This window comes from Stegostoma tigrinum, chromosome 5 (assembly GCF_030684315.1).
Source record: "Stegostoma tigrinum isolate sSteTig4 chromosome 5, sSteTig4.hap1, whole genome shotgun sequence".
Taxonomy (NCBI): domain Eukaryota; kingdom Metazoa; phylum Chordata; class Chondrichthyes; order Orectolobiformes; family Stegostomatidae; genus Stegostoma; species Stegostoma tigrinum.
The window spans coordinates 94,808,139-94,820,209 of NC_081358.1; the positions used below are offsets into that span (position 1 = coordinate 94,808,139).

Consider the following 12,071-nt stretch of genomic DNA (forward strand, 5'->3'; position numbering starts at 1 on the left):
CTGATTTTCTCTCTGGAGTTACTGCCAGGCTGGCTGAGTATTTCTAGCACTTTTTGATATTATTCCCAAAACTTACTTCACGTGGAATCTTTATGAGCAAAAAGAGTCTCATGCCAGACATATTGGAACTCATCACAAAAGTATGTAGGGAAGCAGCTAACCCACTATACTGTCCATTCACATTGCAGTGACTTCAAGTCTTCAATACATACACGTTGGCCTTTTAGGGTTGGAGAGCATGTTGTTTCTCTGAGCGGGCCCAGGAGCAGTTGACAATTTTTGCAATGACGTTGTACTGCTCTTAACAGTAGCGTTGCTAGCTGTTTTTGTCACACCTGCAGACGATGGTCTAGTTGAGGGGAGCTTCACTGGACTCTTAGCCTCAGTTGCCTGCAATAGAAGAAGCTTTCTGCATCAATGCTTGTTTTGTGGTATTAATTTACTGGAAAACTATGGCGCTCTCTGATACCCCGTGGGTAAAACGGCACACTTGGATGTACAGAGCACGTCAGTGGACCTCCCAACCATTTTAAAAGCATTTGTATACAATTAAAGTACAAAGCAGTGATAAAATGGTATCTTTAGTCAAAGTCCACAAACATGAATGGAGATGATTAACAAGTTAAAAGATTTATGGGCACGCTTTAATGGGAAACTCACTGATATCTACAAATAATGCGTTTGGATTATTAATATGTATATGAAACACAGAACAGACAGGATGAATCTTGGATGAGCACTGCATTGAAGGATATCTGTAGGATTATTGATATGCTTTTACATTGCTTTCATATTTAACAAGCAACATGGGAAGGACAGATTAAATTGTGCCCTTTAAAAACATCCTGCCTTCTCTTGTCATGTTCTCCACACTGAGGATAAAAGGTTCTGAAACACATACTTTTATCACAACAGGAGTTGTCTGAATGCATGCATCACAGGATTGTTTCCAACAGAGCCGTGATTTAAGAAGCACAAATAGGAAGTAGCTGTCGTGTGAAACTGTGCAAAGTCGAACATCTCTGGTAAACTACTTGAAATAAATAGGCAAGTGTAAAACAAGAGACAGGACTGTAGTTGGCAGGACAACAAACAGCCAAACAGAAATGTTAAAGACAAATGCCATTGTTTTCCTGAAGAGAGGGGAAAAAAGAAACCTCTAATTACTTGTGAAACATGGGTTACAAACAGGCTTACAGATGTCATCTGCACAATTTATCATAATATTTTCCTCCAGGTTCTCCGGTTTCCTCCCACAGTCCACACATGTGCACGTTAGGTGGATTAGCTAAGCTAAATTGCCCATAGCGTTCAGGGGTCTGTAGATTAGGTGGGTTATAGGGGGATAGGTCTGGGTGGGATTCTCCGAGAGTTAGTGTGAACTTGTTGGGCCGAAGGGCCCATTTCCACACTGTAGGGATTCTATGATTTACAAGTCTCAGAAACGGGGCTACACTGTGTGGTGGGAAAGGATATTTACTGTTATTGTTTAGATGAGAGTAAATAGATTAAAGACATTATTGTCTCTAGGTACTGAAATCTATGTAAAAGGATAAGGAGGGAATTATCCAACAGCAGGAACTTTGATAACGAAGCATAGCCCTCAACCCTGGTTATAATCACAGAATAGATTAGAACCTGGAGCCTACAGCCTTCAGATTTCAAGATGAATGTGCTACCAATTGAATCAATTCATTCTACTAACCTGCAATTTTCTGTTACAGATTTCATTCTAATTTCAAAGTGTGTTAATAATAGCCTCTGCATCACTATTACTGGTTTTAGTGTCACAGACAGCAAAGACCAGAATAGTTCTTATTTCTGATCATAATACAATAAAAAACATCTCAGGCTTTTGCTGAGAGACTTACATGGTTGAACCACATGCCAACATGTGGTGCCCAGATTCAGAGGATGAAGAATGGTTACATGGCTAAAGCTAATGAAGGAGCAGCACTCCAAAAGCTTATGATTTTAAATAAACCTATTGGATTATAACCTGGTGTTGTGTGACTTCTGAATTTGGCTAAATATTTGTGTATACAGCCTGTGGAATTAAAACATGAGTTTGTACTTTCAGACACAGAAGAGGATAGACACTGGAGAAAGAATACTGCACCTTGACAAACTGCAATAGACCCTACAAAATCCAACATCAAATAATTTGTTAAAACGGGAACTTCTACAGAATGAAGAGTGTGGAGGTGATTCAACTTCAAATTCAAATCTAAAGAAAAAGATAAACTTTAATATTATGAAATTGCTTGTCTGAATATAGACAATAGGGTAACATCCCAAATTCTTGCTCCCAACTTTGCCTGGGAGGAAATATATTATAAGACATCATATACTATGCTATGCACTTTTTCCACTGTGCTCCTTTTGAGTTTGCATCCCAGGGGAATAGAGTTGTGTAGAAATGTACCCTTAGTTTTTGGGCCTTCAATGGACTGTGATAGCACTGCTAACTCAGGCCTGCTGAACTCTTCTGCTCCCTCAAATCAATAAACATCTCCAACTCCACCACTTCTCAACCTAGAACTTGCAGATTATTGGGTCCATCAGATCCACCTCCTTTAAAAGGTAATATTCAATTCTGAACTTTATTTTCAAATGGAATGAACAACAAAAATGTTAGGAGATGCTAGGAAATAACAGCTGCCATTTCATAGTGAAGATCACTAGTTGTACTTGTGTGTAAATTCAAGTTAGGCAGATGACTGTGCAGAGGCTTGAATTTGCCACAAACTAATAGACTCCCATTCCTATCTGTCTGATCCACACCTTTGCAGACTTCAGGTTTAATACTGCTCCTGTCAACATCAAGCTCTACATTCTAAAGTTATCTGAAACTACTGCACCATTTCTATCAAGTCTAACATGCCACGTGGTATGAACTAATCTCAACAGGATATAGATAGGCTAGTAGAATGGGCTGATGGAGTTTAATGAAGAGAATTAGGAGGTGACATATTTTGCTAGAAGTATAGGCAGAGACAATATGGATGCAATAACAATCGCTGTAAGTAACAGAACTGCAGAGGGTTCTGGGGCTCATGTGCAACTCTCTTTGATAGTCGGACATTTTGAAAACTCATTTAGCAAAGTATGTGGGACCATGACGGTCTTAAATACAGGCAACGAGAACAAAAGCAGGTAATTTAAGCTGAATATTCATATAGTTCTGGTTAGTCCCCTAGTGTTTTCTGATCACCTCAGGAAAGATACATGGCTCTTTGGGAAGATGCTGTGAAAATTTATCAGAATGCTTGTAGGGATGGGGATTTTACCTCCAAAAAGGTTAAAGAAATGGGGTTTCACTTCTCGGACCGAAAGAGATTGAGGGATAGTGTATGAGATTTAAATAAGATAGGCAAGAAAAATAAACTCTCTGTTAGCTGCGGGAACAATGACAAGGGGACACACATATGGCTTCGGGCAAGAGTCACAAAGAGAATAAGAGATTAAAATTTTTTTGGGGCACTTCCTCCATAGTCAGAATATCCTTCCACAGACAAGACGACAAAAACTGCACACAATATTCCAGGCGCGGTCTCACCAAGGCACTATACAATTGGAGCAAGATACCTCTGCTCTTCTACTCAAATCCTCTCGCTATGAAGCCCAACATACCATTTGCCTTCTTCATCACCTGCTACGCCTACATGCCTACTTTCAGCAACTGGGGCAAATAGACACCCAGGTTTCTTTGTACCTTTCCTTTCCCAAACTATAACCATAACAATCTGCCTTCCTGTTTTTGCTACCAAACAGCCTCACATTAACTCATATTATACTTAATCTGCATTGCATCTGCATATACTCAACTTGTCTCTGCGTTCTCCTTACTTGGTCACTCTCCCATCCAGCTTTATGTTATTTGCAAACATGTAGATTTTAATTTTCTTCTCTCTTTTAAATCATCAGCATATTGTGGATAGCTGAGGCCCAAGCATTGACGTTTTGCCCGTTACTTGGAAAATAACCCATGTATTTCTACCATTTCCTGACTGCCAACCATTTCTCTATCCACGTCAGTGCACAATACCCAATCCCATGTGGTTTAATTTTACTTGTTTATCCCTTACGTGCTCCTTATCAAAAGCCTTTGGAAAATCCAAGTAAACCACATCCACTTATTCCCTCTTATCAAGTTTATTAGTTACATCCTCAAAAAATTCCTCTAGATTTGTCAAGCATGATTTGCCTTTCATAAATCCCTACTGACTCTATTTAAGCCTGTCACTGTTTTCCAGGTGATCGGCTATCAAATCTCCTACGTCTTGCATTTCTTGATGTCAAGTGGACTGGTCTACAACTCAGTTCTCTCTCCTTCTAAAATAGGAGGGATTACAATAGGCATCTCTGCAGCCACAGAAATGGTTCCAGAATCTATAGAATCAATGCATCTACTATTTATAGGGCCATTTGCTTGGAGATTAAGAATGGATAGAGGAGGATGGTGATATGTCAGGCTTGATGTATCTTGCTTTTTGTGTACTTTACACATTGCCAGATAGATGACCAGTGTTGTAGGTAACAGGTTAAATGGAGATGTGATAAGTTTTGGAACAAGTCTTCACTACTATTGCCAGAATATTGTCAGGACCCATTGCCTTGGCAGTATCCAGCACCTCCAACTGTTTGGTATCACGTGGTGAATCAAATTGCTGAAGACTGGTATCTATAATCCCTGGGACCTCTGAAGAGGCCAAGGTGGATCAGATTGAGGAGGATGAGGTCAAGCATGCTTTTCCATCTTGTTGCTTCCTTCACCTGTAGCAGACCAAATCCAGCAGCTATGTCCGTTAGGACCTGAACTGTTCACTCAGTAGTGGTGCTGCTGACTCTTCGTTGGTATTGGATATTAAAGCCCACACCCAGTGCACACCTTTGCCATCCTTAGCACTTCCTCCCAAATGGTGTTCAACTTAGAGGAATACTGATTCATCAGTTAAGGGTATGGCATGTGCTAAGCAGCAGACAGCTTCCTTGTCCCACATCTGGCCTGATACTGAGACTTCATGCAGTCCAGAATCGATGTTGCAGACTTCCAGGGCAAATCCCTCCTGACGTCATACCACTGGGCCATTGCCTATAAGATACAACTCTATAGGTATGCTGCAGGTCTAAAGTCATAAGTAGGCCAGATCAGGCAAGGACAGCAATTTTCCTTCCCTAAAACACAGAATCAGATAGATTTTCACAACATTGGCAATAGTTATCATTAGGCTTTTAATACCGGATTTTTCAAAATTCTATTTGCACCATTTGCCATGATGGGTTTCAAATTCAGTTCCCACTGTAACACACGATTCTCTGGATTAATATTCTAGAAAACTGTGCCACAATAGAGGATACAGAAGCAACGTATTTATTCATTTCATCTACCATTTTCTCTGTTTACTACTAACTCTCCTAGATGACCAGCTCTCACTTCACCTGCTCTTCTCCTTTCAAAATATCTGCAGAAAATCTTGCCATTCATTTTTACATTCCTAGCTAGCTCTTTCCATACCATAATTTCTTCCTCCTGAAGTTTGTCATTCTCTGCCATTATTTATATTCTGACCAATCATATGACTTGCAATTCAGCTGTGCGCAATTATGTTTTTTCTGGAGTTTGATGTTTTCATCAACTTTAGCCATCCATGGATCGCAGATCCTCCGTTCAGAATTTCTTTGTTGAAGTTTCAAGACTTTCAAAATATTCCTTTGAACATAACCCTTGATCTAAAACGATCAAATGGTATTAGGGAGAAAATAAGAAAAAAAGTGTGCAGAGTTAGATTATCAGCCATCATCATACTGAACGGCAAAGCAACACCAAATAGGTCAAATGGCCTTCTTCCACTCTATTTCTATGTTTCAATGCCTGTCACTTCCTCTCAACTGATTTTTTTTCTATCCGTTTGTGGGATGTTGGCATCGCTGACTGGCCAGCATTTCTTGTCCATCCCTAGGTGCCCTTGAGAAGATGGTGATGAGCTGCCTTCTTGAACTGCTGCAGTCCTCCTGCTGTGGGTTGACCCACAATGCTACTGGGAGGAAATTCCAGGTGTTTTGACCAGCGACAGTGAAGGAACAGTGATATATTTTCAAGTCAGGATGGTGAGTGACTTGGAGGGGAACTTGGAGGGAGTGGTGTTTCCATATGTCTGATGCCCTTGTCCTTCAGGATGGAAGTGGTCGTGCGTTTGGAAGGTGCTGTCTGATGATCTTTGGTGAATTTCTGCAGTGCACTTTGTAGTTGGTACACACTGCTTCCACTGAGCATCGGTGACGGAGAGACTAGATGCTTGTAGGCATAGTGCCAATCAAGCGGGCTGCATTGTCCTGGATGGTGTCAAGCTTCTTGAGTGTTGTTGGGGCTGCACTCATCCAGACAAGTGGGGAGTATTCCATCACACTCCTAACAGATAGTGACAGGCTTTGGGGAGTCAGGTGGTGAGTTACTCACCGCAGTATTCCTCACTTCTGGCCTGCCCTTGTATCCACTCTGTAAATGTGGGTGAGTCCAGTTAAGTTTCTGATCAATGGTGACCCCCAGAACGTTGACAGTGGGGGAATTCAGTGATGGTAACACCACTGAATGCCAAAGGGTGATGGTCATAGCCTGGTATTTGTGTGGCATGAAGGTTACTTGCAACTTGGCAGCCCAAGCCTGGATATTGTCCAGATCTTGTTGCATGTGAACATGGACTGCTTCAGTATCTGAGGAATCATGAATGGTGCTGAACATTGTGCAATCATCAGCAACATCCCCACTTCTGACCTTATGATGGAAGGAAGGTCATTGGTGAAGCAGCTGAAGATGGTTGGGCCTAGTACACTACCCTGAGGAACTCCTGCAGAGATGTCCTGGAGCTGAGATGATTGACCGCCACCAACCACAACCATCTTCCTATGTGTCAGGTATGACTCCAACACCAGAGCGTTTGCCCCTTGATACCCACTGATTTCAGTTTTGCTAGGGCTCCTTGATGCCACACTCGGTCGAATGCAGCCTTGATATTAAGGGCTGTTACTCCAACCTCACTCTGGAATCTACCCCCTAGTCTAGGATTCCAGTTCACTTTAGCAAATTCAGCCACCATGTCCACTTAGTTGCCCTTATTAAAGTTTAAAGTACCAGTCTTGGTCTTCTTTCCACTTTCAAGTTGGATGCAAAATTAAAAATATTGTGATTGCGGCTATCTCTGGGTGCCTTTAGTCAGGAAATCATGAATTAACCCTGTCACATTATCAAGTCTAATAATTACCTGCTAGAAACCTAGTTGGTTCTGAAATGTACTACTCTAAAAAAACACTCAAAAGCATTCTTAATCTTGGATGATTTTTCCAATTTACCGGTTATTAAAATCACCCACAATTACTGTTTCCATTTATCACTATCACCCAACATTTCTTATATATTTTGTCCTTCATTATGGTTACTGTTAGAGAGCTCCCACCAATACAGTCCCTGGATTGCAAAGAGATTCCATACTGGAATCCATTCATAATTCTATCTGCAGGCAAGTCAGAACACAATGCAGAACAATGTGAAGCAGCTGTTGATAAGTACAAGAAATGTTCATATACCAGGTCTTTAAACTTGCACCCACATGTGGAATCATGTTTGTAAGTTGGATGTTCATAAATTGGGGACACACACTACAGTGTCTTCCTTCCCCCCACTATTCCTAACTGCCACCCAGACCAATTGTACAACCTGATTTCCTGAACCAAGGTCTCTAACTACTGCATCAATGCCATCTTCGAATAACAGTCTACCATCTACCTTTATCAAGCTTTCTACTCTTCTGGAATGTCACATACCCTTCAATATTCATAATCCTTTTCATCACGCAGCCACATCTCTGCAAAAGTTATCACATCACATACTTATTTCAATGTGCACTTTCAATTTGTTTACTTTGCTTTAAATACAACACATATTCAGATACCATTTTATCTTTTTGTTTTTATTCATAACACCCAATCTTGACAGTTGGTGTTTTCCTAGATCTATTCTCCCTGTCCCTTCCCGCCATTTCCATTAGTATTTTGCTTTCCTGCCTTGACTCTACACCTTAATTTGCTACATCTAACCAAGCTTGATCCCTCATCCCTATTATCTTCTTTAAAGCCCTCTTGACTTCTCTAGTTATACAGTTTGCAAGACAGATACCAGCACAGCTCAGGTGCAGATCATCCCTATAGTACAGCCCTCTCTTTACCCGTACTGATGCCAGTGCTCCATCAACCAGAACTCACTTCTACAACAGTCTTTCATCCATATGCCAATCCAAGCAGAACTTTCTTCCTCATCCTACCTATGCCACTGATACCTCCATGGACTGTGAGAACTGGATCATGCCAGTCCAAGTTTCTGCCCAGTTCGGAGCAGACCTGTGAGGGCACCTTACAGTCTAATGCATTACCAGGGCCAGGGACCCGGGTTCAATTCTACCCTCTGCTGAATGTGCAGAGTAGGACAGGCCAAGGATAGATTGATCACCCTAAGTGTATGCAAGTCATCCGGTATCGTACAAAGATTTGTTACGGAATTAACTGTCTACGTAATCAGTAGTCTCACATTAAACATCTTAAAAATCCCCAACATTTATCTAGTCAAGAAACCAACTCTATGGAAAGCGCATAGATGGTCAGAACAAATCTAACATGAAGAATTCTAGTTCTGGGTTACCTCTCAATTATCAGTATGGGAATCAATACTGCCATGAAAAAAATAACTACTTTCCGATAACCAAATCGCTGATGCTCACTTCAGAGTCATTCCATATTCAAACTCATTGTACTCTTTCTCCAGAAAGGACGCAGAAGTTAAATCAATTGGAGAGATGTAAAAATCAGCAGACAGCATTTGTCCGAGTAAAGCATCTCCTGATTCTGAGCGCTCTGCTAGCAAGAAGGGTAATCAGAGTGATATTGTGGACTGTCATCATCAGCCACTGCCCGACTAAGTCACACACCATCCTCAATTGCCATGACTTCACTACTGTCAATACAAATGCTGAAGTTTTAAGTTGTTGACTTGCTCGCTGAGCCAGTGTATTTGATTATTGACATTGCATCACCCTTGTAGGTAGCTTCAGCGTGCTTCCAGTGAAGCACTGGTAGTCTGGCCTGCTTGTTATTTGTATGCCTTGGTTTGCTGGGGTAGTTGACATTATTTCCGGTTCTGTTTTCAAATGGTTTGTAAATTGATTCCAGTTAACGTGTCTGTTGATGGAATTCCGGTTGGAATGCCAGCCCTCCAGGAATTCCCTAGCATATCTGTTTGGCTTGTGCTATTACAGATGCGTTGTCCCAGACAAATTTGTGTCCTTCTTTGTCCGTGTGTAGAGACCTTTGAGAATTGGTCATGCCTCTTGGTGGCTTGTTCATGTTTGTGTATCCTTATTGTCAGTTTTCTTTCAGTGTGGCCTATGTCATGTTTTTCACAGTCCTGGCATGGTATTTTGTACATTACGTCAGTCTAGTGCATTACTACTACTGTGCAGAGTAGGACAGACCAAGGATAGATTGCTTCACTGGAAGCACGCTGACTGTATTACGTTAGTTTTATTGGTTGCGGGTATGGGATCCTTTACATTCATCAATAGCTATAGTGGGGTGGTTGTTGGTTTGCAGGCAACGCTGATACCTAGGGGTCTGTGCAGTCTTGTGGTCATCTCCAATATGTCTCTAATGTACGTTAGGGCGACTAGTGTGTCTGACCATGTTGTCATCTTATTGTGGTCTGTTGTGGAGGTAATAGCGGATTCTGCCTTGAGTATCCGTTCCTTTTAAAAACTCTTTAGAAGTCCTCGTGTTCTGCTTTGCACAATTCCGGATTGCTGCTATGTGTTGTGGTCTATTGAATAACGTCCTGATGCAGCTCCATTTATGTCAGCCACGCCAGCAAACCAAGACATTTATATAACAACTGGCAAAGAACACCAATGCTTCACCAGAGGCACACTGATGAGATTACCTAGCAGAGTGACAAAACGTCTGCAACCAAACACACTAGCCCGCTAAGCAAGTCTACAACCTCATCCACAACCTGAGCTAGAAGTCTTCTCAAAAACTTCAAATGCTGAAATTTGTAGAGACAGACACAGGAGCACCATCACAACAATCGGAATGGTTTTCAGGGCAAATAGAGAAGTTATAAATACAAAGATGATGCTTTTCCAGCATCAGTCACATCATGAAAACAGATTAAAAATTAATGCAAAATGAGACCACAGATTATAGTTTATACCTGTCAGAAAATACTGTAATGTATCGGGACAATTGCAACTGATGCAGATAAGGTTTATTTGAGATTTATAAATTACGAACAGATTTTGGTTGGTTGGATTTGTAACGAACATTTCCTTAGATTGGCTTGTTGGTTAACCTATATTATCTCCTAGTTGATACACAGAATCCCTACAGTGTGGAAACAGGCCCTTTGGCCCAACAATTCTACACCGACCCTTGAAGCATCCCACCCAGACCCATCCCCCTATAACCCACCTAATCTACAGACCCCTGAACACTATGGGCAATTTAGCATGGCCAATTCACCCAACCTGCACATCTTTAGACTGGAGGAGGAAACCGGAGTATCCGGAGGAAACCCACGCAGACACGGGGAGAATGTGCGAACTCCACACATTCAGCAGAGGGTAGAATTGAACCCGGGTCCCTGGCGCTGTGAAACAATTCCACTCATTTTCCAATTCATGTTCTAGTTTAATTGTGATTTGTACAAATGCCACCTATAGAGCGTGCTTGGGCAAACAAAGAGCTGACATCATTGGTGCGGACCAGAAAGCAGCATTAGCAATACTCTAGGATGTCAGGTGACATCACAGGCCATGTCTCCATATGCACAAAGGCCATTTTGGTGTTATGGACAATTACTTTAGTTTTCCATCTCTCTCATATGCATTGCTTTTCCTCATGAGTGTGATTTTCTGCAAGACCTCATTGTTTTGAGATGCTTGCGCTTCTTTAACTGTGACCTTATTTGCATTCCCAAATAGAACTGCTACACCACCGATGATCATGCTTTCGGTTGGCTTGCTCCATGATATCGGATTATCTCTTCACATCGCTACCTGATTTTACTCCTTTAACACTCATCTTAAATGCTACATATCTGACTCAGTTTTTGATCATCTGACTTAATACCTCCCTTTGTGAACTGGTGTCATATTTTGTTTTATAATGCTCCTGGGGAGCCCCTTAAAACATATCATGAAATTAAAATCAATATGTAGAACACAAGACCATAAGACAGTGGAAGAAGTGGGCCATTCTGCTCATCACACCTGTTCTGTCATTCACTGACATCCTAACTGAACTGATGATCCTCGATTGCACTGTCTCCCCTTTCCAGATAACCCTAGATTCCCTTGCCAATCAAAAAACAATAGTCTCTCACAGACTTAAAAGCTCACAATGGTAAAGAATTCCACAGATTTACTACCCTAGTAGAGAAGCAGTTCCTCTTTTTTCAAAAAAACACAACTCCCTACACAGATTGAGTCCTCTAATCGGAGACTCTTCCACAAGGAGGAGAAAAACCTCTCTGTATCTACCCTGTCAAGCCTCCTAAGAATTTTGCATCTTTTAATAAGGATGCATTTCATTGTTCTAAAAACTCTAATCAGCATAGGCCAAGCGTACTCAAACTTGCCTCACAAGAGCATTCCTCTATAGCCAGGATCAACATAGTGGTGCACTTTCATTAGCCTGTCTCCAACGCCAGCTTATCTTTTGGTTTAACAAGCTCCTTGCATACAGCCTTTTAGCAAGACTTCCCTATATTCTATTCTCTTCGATAAAGGCCAACATTCCACGTGCCTTCCTAATTCCCGATGAATTTAGAAACATAGAAAAATTGGAGAAGTGGATTATTCGTTCTGAGTGTGCTCTGCTATTCATTACGATCATGGTTAATCATCCAACTCAACAGCTGATCTTGCACTTCCCCTTCTCCTTTGGCCCCAAGTTCTATATCCAACTCTTTCTTGATTATTTTCAGTGGTAAAGAATGCCACAGGCTCATCATTCTCTGGGTGAAGATC

The 12,071-nt window shown here is 41.4% G+C and overlaps 1 protein-coding gene across 11 annotated transcripts in view; it reads right to left on the reverse strand.

Moving 5' to 3' along the window:
• LOC125451566 (microtubule-associated protein 4-like) overlaps positions 1-12,071 on the reverse strand; it is a 344,184-nt gene that overhangs the window by 46,411 nt on the left and 285,702 nt on the right. For all 11 annotated transcript variants that reach the window (XM_059646156.1, XM_059646152.1, XM_059646155.1 and 8 more), the window contains one exon: positions 213-390. In XM_059646156.1, coding sequence (XP_059502139.1) covers positions 213-390 — 178 coding nt within the window. The remainder of the gene's footprint in view (positions 1-212; positions 391-12,071) is intronic.